The sequence below is a fragment of the Mytilus galloprovincialis genome, chromosome 1, assembly GCF_965363235.1.
Source record: "Mytilus galloprovincialis chromosome 1, xbMytGall1.hap1.1, whole genome shotgun sequence".
Lineage (NCBI taxonomy): Eukaryota > Metazoa > Mollusca > Bivalvia > Mytilida > Mytilidae > Mytilus > Mytilus galloprovincialis.
The window spans coordinates 91598499-91621668 of NC_134838.1; the positions used below are offsets into that span (position 1 = coordinate 91598499).

A 23170-nucleotide genomic window follows, 5' to 3' on the forward strand; every position below is an offset into this window, starting at 1 on the left:
AAATTTGAGAACCTCTGCACAAAATGTAAGTGGTTTAAATGAATCTGATCAAACGGCAATAAAAGTTGTAAATCTATTATTACCGGCCGTAAATGTAATATCATCTAACATAGTTGGAAAATATGTACGTACGCATGAAAGTAGTATAAAGAACATTAGTTCTGTTGTCAGAAGAAATAGTTATGAAATTGATAAACTAAACCAATATAGCCGTAAAGAAAATATACGTATATCGGGATTACAGGAAGTAGAAGGAACTGATGACTTCACTATTTTCAAACAATTATGTGAAAAAATTGAAGTAGATGTAAAAAAAGAGGACATTGTTGCATGCCATCGAGTTGGTGACCCGAAAAAGAAGCCGCGTCAAATGCTTGTTAGATTCGTTACGAGGGACCTGAAATTTAAAATTTTCACAAACAAAAAGAAACTCAAAGTCAGATGACGCTAGTTTGAGTAAGGTATACATAAATGAAGATCTGACTTTGATAAGAATGAAATTACTGCAGTATGTTAAGAAATTAGAAAACGTAAAAGCAGCCTTTACGAGGGATGGCAAAGTTCAGTGCATAATGAAAGATGGGAAAAAATTCACAGTGGAGAACCCTGATGATCTCTTTAATCTTGGTGAGGATGACGTCGACTATGGAGAATTGGGTTTACCTAACCTATAGGGATCGTATGGAAGGCGAAATGTGTCATATAGTTCAAGTTTCAACAAATCGTGTTTGTTAAGTGTTTCATCCAAAAATGAAAATTTATCTAAAAATGGAAATTCGCTTGTGCGTGAGGATGCGAGTTTAGATAGTTCTGTCACATTAATAAGTGATGAATCCAGCAATGAAAGTGTTTTAAATCAGGATGCTAATCCAAGATCAATCAAAATATATTCTCTAAATGTGTGTGGTATCATTTCGAAATTAAAATTCCCAGATTTGGAAGAAAAATGTGCAGATTATGATATATTGTGTTTTTGTGAGTCAAAGCTTGACAACCTAGACGAGGTTGAGTTCTCAAATTTTGTTAAATTACCACCTTTAAATAGAAAAGGTGCAAAGCATAAATCTGGTGGCATAGTGGTCTTTGTTAAAGAGTTTTTATATTCAAATACTGAAGTTCTTGAATGTTCTAGTGAAAATGCATTGTGGTTTATTGTTAATAATATTTTATATGAACCTGTTTTATTTGGTGCATGTTATATACCACCTGAGAGAAGTGACTATAGCTCTATTGACATTTTCGATGTTATAGAAACTGAACTTTTAAAGTATGCAGTCGACAAAAACTGTAAAGTCTGCCTTCTTGGCGACTTTAACGCGCATACCGGAAAGAAAGATGACTTTGTTGAAATGAATCACTATGTTAGTGAATCAGCTCAACTTGACAAGGAGATTAAGCAGAATTTTGACTTTGTAGACTTAGATGCATTAGGTATTTGTAAAAAACGTTCTAGTCTGGATAAATCTGTAGATAATTATGGAAATAGATTATTATTGTTATGCAAAGACTTAAATTTATTGATTGCAAATGGCAGATTGTACAAAGATAAAAATATTGGGGCACTTACTTGTAAAGAATCGACTGTTGTTGACTATTGTATTATGTCTCCTGAATTGTTTACAAATATTTTAGATTTTGAAATTCTTCCTTATGATCCAATGCTAAGTGATGTGCATAATGCAATTTATATTGAAATGTCAAGTAAAGATACATGTATGCCTGTTGTTGAAAATATAAATGTTGATATTGATGATTCCTCTGTTGTTACTAAATGTAAGTGGGAAAATGACAAATATCATGAATTTAATGATTGTATTGATGAAGCTGTTATTCACTCAATTGTTGTTAAACTTGAAGAAATAGATACTGATCTGATAGATAATATTGTTGTTAATTCAATAGTTGATGAATGTAATTCTTTAATTTTACAAGCTGCCTCAAAATGTGATTTGTTATTGGAAAAAAAGGTCATTAGAAAGGTTGATAATTCTTTAAAAAAAAGAAAGGTTAAGAAACCATGGTTCAATAGAGAATGTGCTGAAAAACGCAAATTGTATCATAGAGCAAAAAATTATAACTGGAGAGTTAAAACTGCTGAAAGCAAGACAAATTTAACAGTGTGTAGTAAAGAGTACAAAAAGGTTTTATGTAATCAATATAGATTGTTTAATAAGAATTTCATTAAGAAGTTAAAAAATCTTAGACAAAATGATTGTAAATCATACTGGAACTTACTGAACAGAGCATGTAGCTCTCAGACTAAACAGAATATTGTCAATAAAGTGTCTCTTGATTGTTTTTATAAACATTTTAAGAAATTGAACTCTGCTCAAGATGAAAATGATGATACATTTGAAAATATTGATGTTGATAATATTACTAGTTTAAATACTGAAGTGAATAGAGCTATTTCAGAAAATGAGGTGAGACAGGCTATTAAAGGGTTGAAAAATAATAAAGCCTGTGGAAATGATTTGATTATTAATGAATTTTTGAAGCATTCTGCTGATAAAATGTTACCAGTTTTTATTGCTTTGTTTAATATTGTTTTTGAATCTGGTTGTATACCAGACTCATGGTCTGAAGGTATTATTGTACCAATATATAAATGTAAAGGAGACCCTGCAAATCCTGATAACTACAGGGGCATTACGGTTCTTAGCTGTTTTGGTAAATTATTCACATGTGTGCTGAATAATAGGCTTAATTGTTATTTAGATAATTTTAATGTTCTCTGCGAAGAGCAAGCAGGCTTTAGAAAGCATTATGGTACTACTGATCACATTTTTAATATGAACTGTCTGATTGATCTTTACTTGCGATGTAACAAACCTTTATTTTGTGCTTTTGTTGACTACCGGAAAGCCTTTGACTCGGTGGATAGATGTGCATTATGGCACAAGTTACTACAACAATGTATTGATGGTAAAATGTTTAAAGTTATTCACAGTATGTATAAAAATGCCAAATCTTGTGTACGATTAGGTTGTAACACCTCAAGTTTCTTTTTTAGCAATGTTGGCGTACGCCAAGGAGAAAATTTGTCTCCTGTACTATTTTCATTGTTTTTAAATGATCTAGTTGAATTTTTGTCACATTCTTATGAAGGTTTGTCAAATGTTTACAATGCTGCTCATATTTTTCTTGATAATGATGAAATTGCTGTATACTTTAGATTGTATCTATTACTTTATGCTGATGACACTGTAATTCTAGCAGAGTCTGAATCTGAATTGCAAGCTGCCTTGAATGCCATGTATTTGTATTGCAAATGTTGGAAATTAGAAGTAAATGTTGCTAAGACTAAGATAGTAATTTTTAGAAAACGTACTTTTGAACTGAATAATAACCTTGCTTTCACTTATGATGGTCAAAATATAGATATTGTTGATGATTTTACATATCTTGGAATAATTTTTGCTTCAAATGGTTCATTTTGTAAAAATAAAGAAAGATTAGTTTGTCAAGCTAGAAAGGCTATGTTTAGTATAATGAAAAAAAGTAGAAAACTAAATTTACCTATTGATATACAGCTTGAGATGTTTGATGTAATGGTTTTACCTATATTAATGTATGGTTGTGAGATTTGGGGTTCTACTAATAACAGTATACTAGAATCATTTTGTCTGCAATTTTATAAATATATACTAAGTCTGAAGAAATGTACACCAAATTGTATCATGTATGGTGAACTAGGAAGATTTCCTATTGATATTTTTATCAAAAGTAGAATGGTTGCATTCTGGAAAAGAATTATTTGTAATAAGCAAGATAAAATTGCTGCTACTTTGTACAAGTTATTATATAACATGCATATCAAGAATTTTTTCCATTCTAAATGGATTGTTTGTATTGAAAAAACCCTTAATAATTGTGGTCTCTCAGAGTACTGGCTGTCACAGAGTGTACCAAAAAATGTAGTCATATCAAATCTAGTCAAACAATGTCTCTGTGATCAGTTCAAACAAACATGGGTTACTACTGTTTATGATTCAGCTAAATGTTTAAATTATAGAATTTTCAAAACCATTCATAATTTTGAAAGATATATTGTTGATCTACCATATGATCTTCGAAAGGCATATTGTAATTTTAGATGTATGAACCATAAATTGCCAATAGAACAAGGTCGTTTTTGGGGTGTTGAACGTGATGATCGCATTTGTGATTTATGCAATTTATGTGAAATTGGTGATGAATTTCATTATCTATTTAAATGTACTTTTTTTTCAAATGAAAGAAAAAGGCTTTTGCCCTGTAATGTGTATAAAAAGCCAAATGCTATAAAATATTGTGAACTTTTTTGTTCTGATGACTACAATTTAATTGTCAAACTTGCCAAATTTTGTAAAATTGTTCTGTCTGTTATAAATTAGATTTGCCTTCCACTGCAAATTCCTTAAATCATGTACTTTATGTATACCATTGAATATGTAACCATGTCATTCTATGATCTCATTATTTTGTATATATGTTATTGTTTGTTATTATTGTTTATATTCACATACCCCTGATGGGGTCTTGAGAAATAAAAAGTTTCAAAGTTTCAAAGTTTCAAAGTTTCAAAGGAAAATCCAAAACAGATTGTCATTGTTGAATGCATTATTTATTTTTATAATAGTAATGACAGTAGTGAACCGCCGTTAGGTAAAGAAAGGCAACGGGTAGAGGTTGACCTTGGCCAACCGCTTAATCATATGATTAAAAAGATACGTAATACGTGCGGGCTGAACGAGGCTGCTGCAAAAAAGGTTTGGGTGACACTATCTCCGTAACTGTCGGAAGAATTGATAAAGGGAAAGACGGGACAAAAGTATTTACCATCAACACAGAGGAAAGTTTCAGTCTGGAAAAGACACCACTGATTTTAAACCCAATCTTACAAGGTATGGACCATTTATATCCTTCTTATTGCATTGTCTTTTAAGAGTCTCATTGATTCTTCTCCTGTTTTTATTTGTCTCGGGGAAACGATGAAAGTCTGTCAAATGAGAGGATAAAATGATAGACCTTTAAAAGAGGAGAGCACCACCCCAAAAATGTTCATATATTTCGCTTAGGGTGTGTTTTCTGGAGAGCGGGCCTACAAAGGCCACATTCACACAAGTACAGAGGGTTTGATACGATCTGATACGAATCTGATAGGACTTATGGAACACACATTCGTGACGCACAAGGTACTTGATTCATCATATTACTGGGCGATTGGATGCCCTGCTTAACTGATCTTAATTGTGTTCTTGTTACAGATTGTGAAGCAATTTTCAGAATGATATACATGTATAAATATATATGATATATATATGACATAATATGTAGATTATAAAACCTTTGTAAAACCTTTTCAATACATCCGTCCGTCACGATCTTAGTTAAATTGATCTTAATTACAGCGTAAAGATCCATTTCTTATATACTATACATGGCACATCAAACATACTTGGTGAGAATATATATATCTAGGGTCACCATAACCTATATTTCCTGCTTGAGCGATTTTTTTTTGCTTTATATATAGAACTTGGTTTTGATTTTGATAAGCCGATCAACATACCTATAGAACCCCTGTGTAGACAGTTGCTTTATAATTTGTATAACAAGCGCTATGCTTTATTAAAATTGAGAATGGAAATGGGGAATGTGTCAAAGAGACAACAACCCGACCAAATAAAAAACTACAGCAGAGGGTCACCAACAGGTCTTCAATGTAGCGAGAATTCCCGCACCCGGAGGCGTCCTTCAGCTGGCCCCTAAACAAATATATACTAGTCCAGTGATAATGATAATTAGCTTTTATAGATAACCTAGGCAGTAGAAAATCTAACTTCTAAATGCTAACTAGCGTAGTATAGGTAGCTTGGCCTTGCAATGACATAAAGGGCACACATGGTCCCAGAATAAGTTGATTTCGCATTGAAAGAACACTTTATATAATTTCTATCAAAATATTTTATTGATTTATTTGTGCTGTGTAATGTATTAACTTTTGAGGTGACAGAAATTTTTATATTTTATATATTAAGTGATACGCGTTGTATTGTAAATTATGGTGTACTGACATTTTCCTCTATGTGAATGGAGGTGTGCCTTGATTGGCAGAATTACGATCACATATTACAGTTACACGTATTTGTTAGTGTTAACTTTGGTGAGCGATTACTTGAGTGCATGGATTTGCTCTTTTTCATATATATATATATATGCTGATATCATGCAATGTTTAATGCTAGTAAAACACACTTTTTATTTCATTGATTGGACGATATGTTATTTTCCGGTTGCTTTTTTTGTCAATTTCTGAAATACACATTCGGCCCGATACATGATACATGTATGCTTAAAAGGCCATTTAAAGCAGCAAACTAAAATGCAACATATATGAAATTCAATTTAAACACTAAAGTTCTAAACGATAATCTTGAAATTTGTCCATTCAAAAAAAATAATGAATGGTTCTCGGCATACATCGTCAATGTGTTTCAGATTTATGTTACGTGTGCAAATAAATGTAGTGCTGTCGATATGTTTGGTACATATGTGCTGAAATTTGTACATATATGTGCTGAAATTAAGACAAGTTTTACTTTTAAGCGAAACTATTTGCAAGTGGTTCCAAATGAAAATAAAACTTACCTGAAAATAGATGGGCGTCAAGTTGGTTACCTATTCCCTATTCCCTATTCGTTACCTATTCCCTATTCCCTATTCGTTGCCTATTCGTTACCTATTCCCTATTCCCTATTCGTTACCTATTCGTTACCTATTCCCTATTCCCTATTCGTTACCTATTCGTTACCTATTCCCTATTCCCTATTCGTTGCCTATTCGTTACCTATTCCCTATTCCCTATTCGTTACCTATTCGTTACCTATTCCCTATTCCCTATTCGTTACCTATTCGTTACCTATTCCCTATTCCCTATTCGTTGCCTATTCGTTACCTATTCCCTATCCCCTATTCGTTACCTATTCGTTACCTATTCCCTATTCCCTATTCGTTACCTATTCGTTACTTATTTGATTTTTAATATCCTTCCCCCTTTTTAATTATGGCATGGAATAGTTTAATATGGCTGCCCTTACCATGGAAACGGCACAATTGTGAAAAAAATGAGCTTTTGGTTTTTGGTGAACTGTTTGGATATGCTTCAACTCAGAATCATCATATTTTAAAACAATGTAGGTGCCCACTATATACAGGTGTTGGATGATTTTGGCGATCATTGAAACTACTATGTTGCCATGGAAACTACACCAAAATTTTCAAAATTCTCAAAATGCTCAAAACTTCATGAAACTTCACAGTAATGATGAGCAACATTGGAGTTGGAATTTCCAAAATAGGTCTTGTTACCATGGAAACAATGCAAAAAGGTCAAAAATTTCAAAAATAAGAATTTTCCGCAAACTGGATGAAACTTTACAGGAATGGTAACTGGCATAGGCAGAGTTGGATTTTGAAGTTAGAATTTTCAAAATGGCCGCCGTAACCATGGAAACAGCAAAAATATCAAAAATTCAAAATGTTCAAACTTAATGAAACTTTGCAAAAATGTTACTAGACATCTGTAGATGCTCTCTTTGACTTTGGAATTGTCAAAATGGCTGTCGCTCACCTGGTAATAGGGGGAAGGGGTGCCTTCCGTTATTGCTAGCAATTACAAATCTAGTTGTTAATAGTCTTACATATGGTAATAGTTCTGAATTGGTTGAGGTAAAATGATCTTTTTATGACCTATTTATATGTGTTTGTGCTCAACCGATCCTTTTACTTCATGTTCGATACGCATTTGTTCCTTACTTGTTTTTTATACGTTCTACCTTTTAACTGCTTTATGTCCGTATGTTTGAAGATGGATCTTGGTTCGACGGGATGAAATCACCGTGTTAGCGCTTGCGTAAAAACGAAGATGTGGTATGATTACCAATGAGACAACACTCCACATTAGACCAAAATGACACAGAAATTATCAACTATAGTTCACTGTACGGCCTTCAACAATGAGCATAGCCCAAACCGTGTAGTCACCTATAAAAGGCCCAGACATGACAACCTCATACAATTCAAACAACAAAACTGACGGCCGTATTTCATATACAAAAAAATAAACGGAAATATGTAACACAAAAACAAACGATAACTACTTAATTTTAGGCTCTTGTCTAGGGACAGGCACATACTTACATAATGTGGTAGAGTTAAACATGTAAGCAGGGTGTACATCGTTTCGGAGCATGCTATTACCTTGTTTAATTCGTTCCATCACTCGCTTATAATTCGCTTATAATACGTGTATCTTACGTTGCACTTTTTAAAACATGATTTTCAATTGTTTTGTTGTCTCTGGTTGAAGATTTGGGCTCTTAGAGGTGATATAACTCTATAAGTGCATTTGTATCCGTTCCAGCGGTCGGATAATACCCTGTTAAATATTCGTTACTAATTCGCTTTTAAAAAGTTTGTTGTACGTTGAACCTTTTAGAAAAGGATTTCCAATTGTGTTCATATCTCTGGTGGTAATAATGTGTTCTTATAGATGAAATACCCCTATAAGCGCATATGTACTCGTTCCAGCGATCGGTTAATACCCTGTTACCTATTCGTTACCTATTCGTTACCTATTCGTTACCTATTCACTTATAGTACGTTTGTTGTACGTTGCACCTTTTAGAAAAGGATTTTCAATTAAATTCATATCTCTGATGGTAACAATGTGTTCTTAGAGATGAAATGACCCCATTAGAGCGCATGTACCCGTTCCAGCGCTCGGTAAATAACCTGTTACCTATTCGTTACTTATTCGCTTTTAATGCGCGGGGTATACGGTGCACCTTGAAATAAATCGTTTTTTAATTGTGTTCAGGTCTCTGGTGGTAAGAATGTGTTCTTAGAGATGAAATGACCCTATTAGAGCGCATGTACCCGTTCCAGCACTCGGTAAATAACCTGTTACCTATTCGTTACCTATTCGCTTTTAATGCGCGGGGTATACGGTGCACCTTGAAATAAATCGTTTTTTAATTGTGTTCAGGTCTCTGGTGGTAAGAATGTGTTCTTAGAGATGAAATGACCCTATTAGCGCGCATGTACCCGTTCCAGCGCTCGGTTAATACCCTGTTATCCATTCGTTACCTATTCGTTACCTATTCGCTTATAATACATTTTTTTATACGTTTCACCTGTTAGAAAAGGATTTTCAATTATGTCCATGTCTCAGGTGGTAACAATGTGTTCTTAGAGATGAAATTACCCTATTAGCGCTCATGTACCCGTTCCAGTGCTCGGTAAATAATCTTGTTACCTATTCGTTACCTATTCGCTTTTAATGCGCGGGGTATACGCTGCAACTTGAAATAAATCGTGTTTTAATTGTGTTCATGTCTCAGGTGGTAACAATGTGTTCTTAGAGATGAAATGACCCCATTATAGCGCATGTACCCGTTCCAGCGCTCGGTAAATAACCTGTTACCTATTCGTTACCTATTCGCTTTTAATGCGCGGGGTATACGGTGCACCTTGAAATAAATCGTTTTTTTAATTGTGTTCAGGTCTCTGGTGGTAAGAATGTGTTCTTAGAGATGAAATGACCCAATTAGCGCGCATGTACCCGTTCCAGCGCTCGGTTAATACCCTGTTACCTATTCGTTACCTATTCGTTACCTATTCGCTTATAATACATTTTTTTATACGTTTCACCTGTTAGAAAAGGATTTTCAATTATGTCCAGGTCTCAGACGGTAACAATGTGTTCTTAGAGATGAAATGACCCCATTAGAGCGCATGTCCCCGTTCCAGCGCTCGGTAAATAACCTGTTACCTATTCGTTACCTATTCGCTTTTAATGCGCGGGGTATACGGTGCACCTTGAAATAAATCGTTTTTTAATTGTGTTCATGTCTGGTGGTAACAATGTGTTCTTAGAGATGAAATTACCCTATTAGCGCGCATGTACCCGTTTCAGCGCTCGGTTAATACCCTGTTACCTATTCGTTACCTATTCGCTTATAATACATTTTTTATACGTTTCACCTGTTAGAAAAGGATTTTCAATTATGTCCATGTCTCAGACGGTAACAATGTGTTCTAGCCTCTGGCCTTTGTTAGTCTTGTATGATTTTAAATTTTAGTTTCTTGTGTATAATTCGGAGTTTAGTATGACGTCCATTATCACTGTACTATTATGCATATTTTAGGGGCCAGCTGAAGGACACCTACGGGTGCGGGAATCCTCGCTACATTGAAGACCCATTGGTTGCCTTCGGCTGTTGTTTGCTCTATGGTCGGGTGGTTGTCGCTTTGACATATTCACCATTTCCTTTCTCAATTTTAGAGATGAAATGACCCCATTAGAGCGCATGTACCCGTTCCTGCGCTCGTTAAATAACCTGTTACCTATTCGTTACCTATTCGCTTTTAATGCGCGGGGTATACGCTGCAACTTGAAATAAATCGTGTTTTAATTGTGTTCATGTCTGGTGGTAACAATGTGTTCTTAGAGATGAAATGACCCCATTAGAGCGCATGAACCCGTTCCAGCGCTCGTTTAATACCCTATTACTTATTCGTTACCTATTCGTTACCTATTCACTTATAATACGTTTGTTGTATGTTGCACCTTTTAGAAAAGGATTTTTAATTGTCTCCATGTCTCTTGTGGTAACAATGTGTTCTTAGAGATGAAATTACCCTATTAGCGCGCATGTACCCGTTCCAGCGCTCGGTGAATACCCTGTTACCTATTCGTTACCTATTCGTTACCTATTCGCTTATAATACATTTTTTTATACGTTTCACCTGTTAGAAAAGGATTTCCAATTATGTCCAGATCTCAGACGGTAACAATGTGTTCTTAGAGATGAAATGACCCCATTAGAGCGCATGTACCCGTTCCAGCACTCGGTAAATAACCTGTTACCTATTCGTTACCTATTCGCTTTTAATGCGCGGGGTATACGGTGCACCTTGAAATAAATCGTTTTTTAATTGTGTTCAGGTCTCTGGTGGTAAGAATGTGTTCTTAGAGATGAAATGACCCTATTAGCGCGCATGTACCCGTTCCAGCGCTCGGTTAATACCCTGTTATCCATTCGTTACCTATTCGTTACCTATTCGCTTATAATACATTTTTTTATACGTTTCACCTGTTAGAAAAGGATTTTCAATTTTGTCCATGTCTCAGGTGGTAACAATGTGTTCTTAGAGATGAAATTACCCTATTAGCGCTCATGTACCCGTTCCAGTGCTCGGTAAATAATCTTGTTACATATTCGTTACCTATTCGCTTTTAATGCGCGGGGTATACGCTGCAACTTGAAATAAATCGTGTTTTAATTGTGTTCATGTCTCAGGTGGTAACAATGTGTTCTTAGAGATGAAATGACCCCATTATAGCGCATGTACCCGTTCCAGCGCTCGGTAAATAACCTGTTACCTATTCGTTACCTATTCGCTTTTAATGCGCGGGGTATACGGTGCACCTTGAAATAAATCGTGTTTTAATTGTGTTCAGGTCTCTGGTGGTAAGAATGTGTTCTTAGAGATGAAATGACCCTATTAGCGCGCATGTACCCGTTCCAGCGCTCGGTTAATACCCTGTTACCTATTCGTTACCTATTCGTTACCTATTCGCTTATAATACATTTTTTTATACGTTTCACCTGTTAGAAAAGGATTTTCAATTATGTCCATGTCTCAGGTGGTAACAATGTGTTCTTAGAGATGAAATTACCCTATTAGCGCTCATGTACCCGTTCCAGTGCTCGGTAAATAATCTTGTTACCTATTCGTTACCTATTCGCTTTTAATGCGCGGGGTATACGGTGCAACTTGAAATAAATCGTGTTTTAATTGTGTTCATGTCTCAGGTGGTAACAATGTGTTCTTAGAGATGAAATGACCCCATTATAGCGCATGTACCCGTTCCAGCGCTCGGTAAATAACCTGTTACCTATTCGTTACCTATTCGCTTTTAATGCGCGGGGTATACGGTGCACCTTGAAATAAATCGTTTTTTAATTGTGTTCAGGTCTCTGGTGGTAAGAATGTGTTCTTAGAGATGAAATGACCCTATTAGCGCGCATGTACTCGTTCCAGCGCTCGGTTAATACCCTGTTACCTATTCGTTACCTATTCGCTTATAATACATTTTTTTATACGTTTCACCTGTTAGAAAAGGATTTTCAATTATGTCCAGGTCTCAGACGGTAACAATGTGTTCTTAGAGATGAAATGACCCCATTAGAGCGCATGTACCCGTTCCAGCGCTCGGTAAATAACCTGTTACCTATTCGTTACCTATTCGCTTTTAACAACTAGATTTGTAATTGCTAGCAATAACGGAAGGCACCCCTTCCCCCTATTACCAGGTGAGCGACAGCCATTTTGACAATTCCAAAGTCAAAGAGAGCATCTACAGATGTCTAGTAACATTTTTGCAAAGTTTCATTAAGTTTGAACATTTTAAATTTTTGATATTTTTGCTGTTTCCATGGTTACGGCGGCCATTTTGAAAATTCTAACTTCAAAATCCAACTCTGCCTATGCCAGTTACCATTCCTGTAAAGTTTCATCCAGTTTGCGGAAAATTCTTATTTTTGAAATTTTTGACCTTTTTGCATTGTTTCCATGGTAACAAGACCTATTTTGGAAATTCCAACTCCAATGTTGCTCATCATTACTGTGAAGTTTCATGAAGTTTTGAGCATTTTTAGAATTTTGAAAATTTTGGTGTAGTTTCCATGGCAACATAGTAGTTCCAATGATCGCCAAAATCATCCAACACCTGTATATAGTGGGCACCTACATTGTTTTAAAATATGATGATTCTGAGTTGAAGCATATTCAAACAGTTCACCAAACCAACCAAAAGCTCATTTTTTTCACAATTGTGCCGTTTCCATGGTAACGGCAGCCATATTAAACTATTCCATGCCATAATTAAAAAGGGGGAAGGATATTAAAAATCAAATAAGTAACGAATAGGTAACGAATAGGGAATAGGGAATAGGTAACGAATAGGTAACGAATAGGGAATAGGGAATAGGTAACGAATAGGCAACGAATAGGGAATAGGGAATAGGTAACGAATAGGTAACGAATAGGGAATAGGGAATAGGTAACGAATAGGTAACGAATAGGGAATAGGGAATAGGTAACGAATAGGCAACGAATAGGGAATAGGGAATAGGTAACGAATAGGGAATAGGGAATAGGTAACCAACTTGACGCCCATTGAAAATAATCAGTTTTTGAGCTATTTAGAGAAATAGCGAACCATGATCGAGATTTTTGAATATTATGTATAAAAAGAAGATGTGGTATGATTGCCAATGAGACAACTGTCCACAAGAGACCAAAATGACACAGACATTAAGAACTATAGGTCCCCGTACGGCCTTCAACAATGAGCAAAGCCAATACCACATAGTCAGCTATAAAAGACCCCGAAAAGACAATGTAAAACAATTCAAACGAGAAAACTAGTTAACGGCCTTATTTATATAAAAAAATGAACGAAAACAAATATGAAACACATAAACAAACGACAACCACTGAATTACAGGCTCCTGACTTGGGACAAGCACATACATAAATAATATGGCGTGGTTAAATGTACCAATTTCAAACATCATAAACTAGTTTATCAATTCTATTTGAGGAAACTCCTCCGTTAATAGAGCCCAGGTGGTCGTGTGGTCTAGCGGGACGGCTGCAGTGCAGGCTATTTGGTGTCACGATATCACAGAAGCATGGGTTCGAATCCCGGCGAGGGAAGAACCAAAAATTTGCGAAAGCAAATTTACAGATCTAACATTGTTGGGTTGATGTTTAGACGAGTTATATATATATATATATATATATATATATATATATATATATCATGAATAAACCTTTACCAGTACTAACATGAATATTTCCCCTTCTCGTAGATCTTAAAACCAGAGACTTTAACTACATATATACGTCGCTGTTAAAATTAACTGGAGAGAAATGTATATTATTCAAATATGGAAACTATAAATAGTATCCGATAATGCATCAATTGATTTTGATCAATGTTGGTCCAATTCATACTAGTACACTCTTGGATAACAAACCATCATCTCACTTTGGCGTAATTTTTTCGACCGTGGCGCTTCAGCGTGTTAGTCTAACTAAAACCATCGGATTCCGGCGTGACCATCGCAGTTCGGCATTAACATCGCACTTTAAAGTCCCCATCGCATCTTCGAGTATTACATTTATATACATAAATATATACATGATTTCATTATTAAAATACAACCTTGATATTTTCAAATTTGTTTACCACTTGTAAAGTGTACCTTCACCACATAATTCAAAACTACATCAGAAAATCTCAGAAGTAAGAATGATCAGTTTCATTCTGAAGTTGGTGGCATTAAGTGTTAACGTGTTGTTTATAAACCTATATGTAGAAAATCACAATCCACATTTTGAACTTTTTCACAGAACTTTCAATTGTTGTTTTTTCAGTCAATGTTCAGAAAAAGCTGGTTTCCTTTGCAAAAAATACACCAGTAATACAAGTTGTTTATGAGACTGATGGACTACCTAGTTCTAATCGTAAAGAAAAAACAGGCAGAAAAAGGAAGGTTTCAAAGAAAGAAGAAGAGGAGTTGGTTAAACGAATGAAAAGAGGAGAGCATGTTATAAGAGGAGAACAACAACAGGCCATTTTCGATGCAATGCAGACCAGTAAGTTATTCGTGTAAATATATTTTAGGGGACTATCATTTGAATTTTGACACCTGACAGCACTGAAAATAATTATCTTGATTCAAAGAAATCTTTCAAGCCCTACCCTTAAAATGAAATGGACGTCTCATTGTGAAAAGCATGAACAAAACGTGTCCGTTTCTGTCCCTCATTGTGATACATTAAAGTTCAAAATGAAATCATTGTGTAGGTTTGTCCTCCCATCAGTTTCGATATCAATTCTACCTAAAACATTTATTTTACATGTAGTTGTGTAACTAGATCATGCTTGTTTTGTTTTGTACTTAGGGAGCTACCATTTGATTTTTATGGGGGGGGGAGGGGCTAGGATGGAATTTGAAAAAAATAAGCAGGACAGGAGTTTTGAGTAAAAAAAAAAAGGCAGGATGAGACACTTGTAAAAAAAAAAAAGTCAGGACGACAATTTATGTAAAAAAGAGTCAGGATAAACTAAAAAAAAAAAAAAGGCAGGACCGAACAGAGTGAAAAATAAAGAGGCAGGACAGAGATTACAGCTAAAAAAAAAATGCAGGACAAAATTTTTCATCATAGCCCCCCCATAAAAATCAAATGGTAGCTCCCTTATGCTCTTCGTGGACCCTTTAACTGAAAATAAAAGATCTTCCTCTGTATTACATTGTTCTAGTAAACGTAAATCGCTTTCTTATACGTTTCAGGCAAAACACCACCGTTCACACTACACTTTTAAGACATTACGATAAAAGATTTAGCTGAAACTTAGAAACACATCACTTTGATTCGTATCGATACGTTTAAAATATCCTACCTACTAATGAAACTATTATATATTGATTAATTTATAATTACATTATTTTTAACAGCTGTAGGTGAACTCGACTGTGTTGCTGTAAATGAATATAGCATAAAGTGTGGTGTTTGCAGAAGGGTAATTGTGGTACCAATCGACCGAACTGCATCGAAGAGAGTAGAATATTTTCGTAATCGTAAGTTTTAAAGATCTTTTAATATAAAGGTGTATATTATATGTTATTCAGGTCTCATGCAGGGTAAATACTGAGATTTCACTAGTTTATAATTTATATTTCCTGAGCCGAAGGCGAAGGTAATATAAACCCTAAGGTGGGAATGTCACATCTTTGATCTAACCTCCTATACATTTGTAGGAATATGATTGGTCAAAAGCGTCCGCGCGGAGACGTGTATATTTGATATTAGGTTAGTAGGGAGGCGGAACTTATTTCATACACGATCAGTAGTGGAGTTACGTCCCTTTATATTCAATATAAGGTAAGAAGGGAGGCGGGGCTTATTTCATACACAGTGAGTAGTGGTGTTGTGTCCCTTTATAAAATCAAAACGGTACTGAGTAAAAAGAGTAAAGGTTTCAACAGACGAAGAAATTGATGATTAAGATTGAAATAAATTCATAAAACACATTTAAACCTATAAAATTTGTTATTGCTGGCATCTGTTTTTTGTAGGATCAATGAAAGTTAAAGACTTGCTCATTTTGATAGGTCACTAGTCTAAATTTCACAGTAAAAAGAGTCGGTAAGATAAATTCGTTACATAGTGTGCTAGTGACCTAATACAGTATATATGGGGTCTGTAAATTCCAGATGGGATATACGGGGTCAGTAAATTCCATATGGGGATTTGAGCTTCGCTCTCACCCCCATATGGGAATTTGCAGACCCCATATATACCGTATTAGGTCACTAGCACACTATGTAACTAATAATACCCTGTCTGCTACCTAAATTACACATATATTACGGATTACCCTACCGTAATGTTTTTTTCCAGTGCCAGGTATTTGTTTAACATTCACAACCACGGGGGGTCAACTCCCTATTATTGGGTATACGGGGATGTGCCAAAAATATGGGTCATAATTTTGCGAGATTTTATATAAAAATGACCCTCCTTTTTAATGACATCCTATATTAAAATGCATTTACGTTTGATAACTATATATTGATTTGGGGTATGATCTACATATCATATGTAAATATGCTATTGAGAATCATACATTATTAATGGTCAATTATTATATTAAATTAAATAAATTCATTTGAAAGTTCACCTTTCAAACAAAGTGCTTTCAAATAAGTTCCCAAATGAACCCCGGTGAGTTAGTGCTTATATAAGCATGGGTCAAGTTAAATATTGTATATAAGTATAAGTCTTTCTTTCTTAAATATTTATATAACTATAGGTACTGAATTTCAGGGAATGTTATATTAAAATGGGTACGTTTTTTGAGGCAAAAATGGCACATCCCTACCAAGAAAATATCGAAGTTACCCCCCCGTGTTCACAACGGAGTATGATCGAGTATATATATTTGTTACATGTTTACTGCTTCTTGATATTTTGAGTAATCCATTAAAATTCACTTTTTTCATCTTGAATTTTGTTTTCGTTAAGAACATTTTTTCAATAAAGTATGTAGATTTTATGGTTAGTGTTTGTAAGTTTATGTGGCTTATTTTTGACAACGTATATATTGAAAAAAAAACAACTTCATATGTTCCGCATACGCAATAAATCTCTGAATGTGACAACAACAGAAAGACTCGTTACATGTAATAACCAACCACATATTACTTTGGACAGCCAATATTAAACGTCCAAAATCTTTGCAATGGGGTTTGTGTGTACGACACTGTCGACCCGAGTATTACATCAGTACTTAACTTTTATATAAAAAAAAATGAAACGAAACTTGGAACGAGCATGTGCAAATACACTTATAAAAATTACACACACCAAAACATGAAAATTTCCTAAAAAAATCATTATGTTGTTTACTTTTTAGGTCATTTTGTGAGATGTGCTGCTGCCCCTTCTAACAAAAATGTAGATAAAGAAAAAAAGAAAGAAGATTTAGTGAAGCAACAGAAATTACTAAGTCAGTGGATTAAGCCGAAAGCAAATGAAAATATGGGAAAAAATGAAAACATAGATAGTGATATGGACATTGAACTAGCATCTGGGAATATAATGGAGTGAGTGAACAATGCTTTGTTGCTAGCATGTCTTTTATTGTATTTATTTAAACAACAAATTAAATTATGTTTTTCTAACTTTGTTGGTTTTTAGTATCATGAACCAGTATTACATTAAGTTCCTAATCTAAAAGGAGAAAACAAGGATATGCTGAAAAGATGATTTAAGCAAGCAATAATTAAAAAAGTTGAATTTTGTACCTTACAAAAGACATGCATTACATGGATTTTCCGAACCTGTATTTTTTATGGTTGGATAACTTAAGGGTAATTAAGTTTAAGTGAACAACGATTAAAACAGTGATCAGAATTCAGGTACAACGATCAGACATAGAAAGACAAAACACTACAAAAACATGAAATAACTTAAAGAACATGCATAAACAAAACAAAATTAAATGAGCAACTCGGACCCCACCAAAAACTGGAAGAATTGATCAACTTTACCAGTAGGGTAAGCGTCTTCTGCTTTTCTCATATGATGTCACGTCCGTGTTATTCGAAAGTGGAAAATAATGACACTCTGAATAAATTTTTTCTCATGGCGCTGATGGTCATACCAGAACGATCAACGAGTAAGTCATACGTAGAATTTCTAGAGGCATGACTGCAGCAAAATAGCCCTGCTCCAATAGCTTATTTGTAAGAAGTATTGAACGATGCACAAACACCCATGTAGCCCAAGCATTGATTAGGCCTACTGACTACATGATTTTGAATTATGTGAAGTATTACTCAGACTGTAATGTTGTCCTTGCACCGTCCAATTTTGGATTTCTATTTTCTTTTGTTGTAGTTTGAATGGTTTTGAAAGTGATACAAGTCTTCTTTCGTCCGACAATTTCCAAGACGTTGATACATATGAGGATTGGTTATCATCTGACAGCATTGACTTGAGTTCAGACAATTATTCAGAACTGACTGATGAACATTTTATGTTATTTCCTTTATGTATTGAAAAAGCCGACGATGTGTGTGCAAGACTGAACTCACATATTAAAAATCATGTGATCAGTAGAACTGGTATATTATATAAATTTTTAAATGATTTGACACAGTTTCTTCAGAATCCGGATCATGAATATGACGAAGAAGTAATTCAATTTTTTAATACAATTCAATATCTTGGTGGGGAAAAGACGGTTAATTTTTTAAGAGGTCCTATGTGGTTTGGTTCAGGGTCAGGCTCCAACAGACCTGTTGAAAACTTGAAAATGAACTTTGGAGGTCCATCACACCCTACCCGGTTAAAGCACTCTTCAGGATACACGACAGAAAGTGGCATAGTCAAACCTTGGCTGAAATCGTTGCTTGAGATAGCCACTGACAAAGGCAGCTCCTCAAAGTCTTTATTTGAAAATGATTTGGTTAAGGTGTATCCAGTCGCTTTGGCAAATGATGGAACAGCTCTTAAACCAGGGTTTCAGTTTGATGAGGAGCAAAATCATGTTGTTGGGCTAGATACAAATGCTGACTACAATTTCGTAAAAAACAACCCCAAGCCTGACACCGAAATGCTTCGATCAGCTATCATTACTGAAGCTAATGTAAGCTACGCTTCTTTGATTGACAACACTGTAAGTCTTCCGATTGCAGTTTACTATAAACCAAAGGCTGGAAAAACAGGATCTGAAATGAAGCAACAAATTCTGAAAGAGGTAACTATTGTACAGACTTGCCTTGGATGTCTTCAAAGTCCGACACTTTCTGGTGATAGTCAAATTGTAAGAGAGTCAAACTGTAAGAGTGAATGTGGACAATGCATAGAGCTAGGTGTTGTTTGCACAGAATGCACAGATATTGACCACCAATCTACTAAGCCTCCACTGCGAGTTTGCGATCATTGCTTGAAGAATGGCAGACAATGCATTAGAACACTTGTTGTTGCTGTAACGGCCGACTGCGAACAAGGAAACAAAAATGCATTTCAGATGATAATCAATGACAGAGAAGCTGGACAATTGGACCAATCTTATTTGTTTTCGGTTTTACCAGACGCCGTTCATGTTGGAAAGAGTATGAAGGCTAGCTTTGCCAACTGGCATATTCTCTTGGAGAATGAACGATCTAGTTTAGCCATGCTGCGCACTCTCAGAGATTACTCAGCTGAATTGAAAAGAATCCTTCCCAGAGATAGCGTGGTAAATAAAGATAGAATGGATGTCGAATGTATCCTGCATTTAACAAAACAAGAGGTGTTGTCGGAGATCGAGAAACAAGGGTCAATAGTCCACACAGTTGTTCCGGAAAAATTCCGCCTAAGCGATACCAACAAATACGGCATGTATTCCCACCCAATAGCTCTGGCATCGTCTGATAGAGGAAAACTATTTGCTCTTGATTATGATGATGGTGACAACCAAACACGCTTACTCGAACTGAGATTGTACGTACCTGTTGATGTAACTGTCCATAAAGCCTATCATGACGCTAGAAGTATGACTGTTGTAGATGATAAAGTGTACATTTGCTCACACAACGACAGAATATTGATTTTTCCCGAAGGTGCAATTCGCTTGCAGACAAATAAGATGAAAAAGAAGGATTTAGTAGATTTTTTGACTAGTTCAGAGAAGCCTACAGATGGGACGGTCAGTGTACTGAAAGAGAGAGTCGAGTCACATTTAAAAGAATTAGAGACCGTATACAAACAGAATAACATCGACAAGACACAGGTTGTACTTACCCCAACGGTCAAACCAAGTACAATAACAAAAGCGTCAAATGACATGCTCATAATTGCTTGTGATTTTGAAAAAAAAATCTACACTGTAGACCTGAAAAATAATGGAGTCGTAGTTGAAGGAACATGCAATCATCTTGTTCCTTATCCTGAACATTACGAAGAAGCCATTTCGATGTGCGTTTCCGCATCGCAACTGTATGTGTCATTTTCTTCCTCTTCCAACGTCCGTAGTGAAATTGTCATCTTTGATCTAGCTGGAAATGTTAAAGAGAATTTGATTTCTCACAGTGACGCCGTCAAATCATTTTATGTAGCACAGTATCTGGGTGGTATTGTTTTCACAGATACAAAGGAGCACCGTGTCAAGGCGTACGACGGACAAGACATCACGGATCTAGCGGGGTCAGGACAAATTGGTCATGCTGATGGTTCAGCGACATCTGCTTCTTTCTCTTAACCAATGGGAATAACTGCTAATTTCGACTCTATTGTAGTAGCCTATGCTAATTCAGGAAGGATTCGAATGATTAGTAACGTAGATGGAATGATAAACTTCCTAAAACACCTGGGAACACTTTACTCTGCATTTGGTGTACATCTCAGAAATAAAGAAAAGACCCGAATGAATTTGTCAGAAGCAGTGACTCTAGTAGAATCGACTAACAACTTTGTGAAGGAACACGTTTTGCAGGTAAAACAACTTCTCAATACCGAAAAGATAACCAATGGACCTGAAGGTACCAGATCTTCAAAAACTGCCAACTCGGTCGCCATGATTTACTCTGAACTGCAAAACCTTAGAACTTTGATCAATATTTTGGACATCAATTATCCCTTGCAAATGCAAACCTTGTTGACAGTTGCAGTGGAAAACCTACACGCAATTAGCCACTTCAAGGATGACACCCAAACCATGATCCAATATGCTAGGAATCTAGGGAATACAGTGTTCGAAGGGTTGAAAAGGTATTGCATGTGGTCAGCATTTTATTTTACACATAGAGGATCCTATTATCCCGTCCCCGAAAGTAAGATTAAACTTATTAAACTACCACGACTTCATCGAATTAGAAATAGATATCCCTTAAGCGCAATACAGAAGATAGAGATGAGAGAATGGGTGAACGAAAATGGGAAATGCATGAGACAACGAAGTGTCCGACAGGAAACCACGAAGTTTAAGGCCGGGACATTGCCACTGAATTTGTACGTTACCAAAGATTGTACAGAAAAAATCGATGTCCATTTCCCAGAGGTTCACGCAAAGATTACAGATGATGAAACAAGGAATCCATTAGACGACGAAAATAATCAAGATTTAGTATCTGAATACGAATCTGACTCTGAGTACGAATCCGACGAGGATGAAGCTATGCCAGTTACTGAAACTGACATTCTCAATAGCAGACCCGATTGTCTTTCATTTATGCTTGGTTTTCGATCTAGAAGTGGAAGATGCATAAGGGTCTCCTCAAAATTTGATTGAATTTGGTGATAATGGTAACATTGTACGACTTGTTAACTAAACTTCAAATTGGCTCTGATTAAATTTTGTGTTGTTTTTTGTTTGTTTTTTTGTTTGTGTTTTTTTTTCTTAGTACATAGTCCCCTTGTTCATATTTCGGCCAACTATAATCGCACGAATTAACGTCCCAAGATATACAATTAAATGTTAAGTGGTTTCGTCCGAATATGCAAAGCACGTTTCATCGCGATAATTAACGTTTATGTGTGTTTGTATACATGTTATAATACCTTCTGAAAACTTGTGTTTTCTAATAAAGCTTTATCCTTAATATTTAAGATAATTTTATTTCTCGTGCTTCGTTTTTCCCGATTTTTATTTTCCGTGCAACGTTTTTGCTATTTTTATTTCACGTGTTTCCGTGTTCAAACCCCCCCCTTTATCACCCCCTTTGATTCTAGGTAGATTCCTACTTCATTCCTACTAGTGTCTATGTGGAATCCTACTACATATTTCGTACGGGTAACAATCCCTTTCCCTTTTCACGAATGTGACCAACCGAATTAGACTATTTGCCTGATTTGTCATCATAAGGGAAGGGATATATATTTTTAATATTTATTTTTTTTTTTAAAGAAATTCAATGTTAATGAAATATAGCAATTAAGAAAACCGATGGCACCGTTGGTGGAGGGGGCTCACCATTTTATCTTTAAAGTTTCCTTTTCTTCACTGTGCTTTTCTTAAAGCAAGTAAAAATATAACAATAAAGAGTGTTTGATATACATGAATCAGTGGCGGATCCAGAAATTTTCATAAGTGTGGGCCCACTGACTGCCTAGAAGGGGGCCGCTCCGGGCATGCTTCAGTGATTCCAGTTGTAATATAAGCAACCAAATTTTTCCAAGAAAAAGGGGGCGGGCCCCTGCACCCCCCTAAATCTGAAACTGTGAATAATCAATTCAAAATTATCCTGACTAATAGTTAAAAAAAATCGCACAGTAATCCTTGCTTTAATTTTTCCTATATTTTTTTTTAAAGCAAGGTAAAATCGACATTGTAGAGGACAATTATTTTAGAAATATTTAGTGATGATCATCCTCGTGTCTTGGCTAGACAAAAAATACTTGAAGTATAAAATAAACCTTTTATTAATCTAAACTTGTTTATTTATAACTAAATACTTCACTAGAAAAGTTTAAATGGTACGGACTGTTGGTATTTAGTTGCTTTTAATAAGTCCATTCTCTATACAACAGCTAACAACCAAAACTGTGGTCATGTGAC

The 23170-nt window shown here is 35.4% G+C and overlaps 1 protein-coding gene across 1 annotated transcript; it reads left to right on the plus strand.

The window, feature by feature from the left end:
* The first annotated feature begins 4750 nt into the window (after positions 1-4750).
* Positions 4751-17804, plus strand: LOC143049322 (uncharacterized). The gene is made up of 4 exons (XM_076223026.1): positions 4751-4886; positions 14497-14718; positions 15582-15704; positions 17543-17804. Exons 2-4 carry the CDS (start codon positions 14652-14654, stop codon positions 17734-17736), a joined length of 384 nt encoding a protein of 127 aa, XP_076079141.1. The 5' UTR covers positions 4751-4886; positions 14497-14651; the 3' UTR covers positions 17737-17804.
* The last annotated feature ends 5366 nt before the right edge of the window (positions 17805-23170 follow it).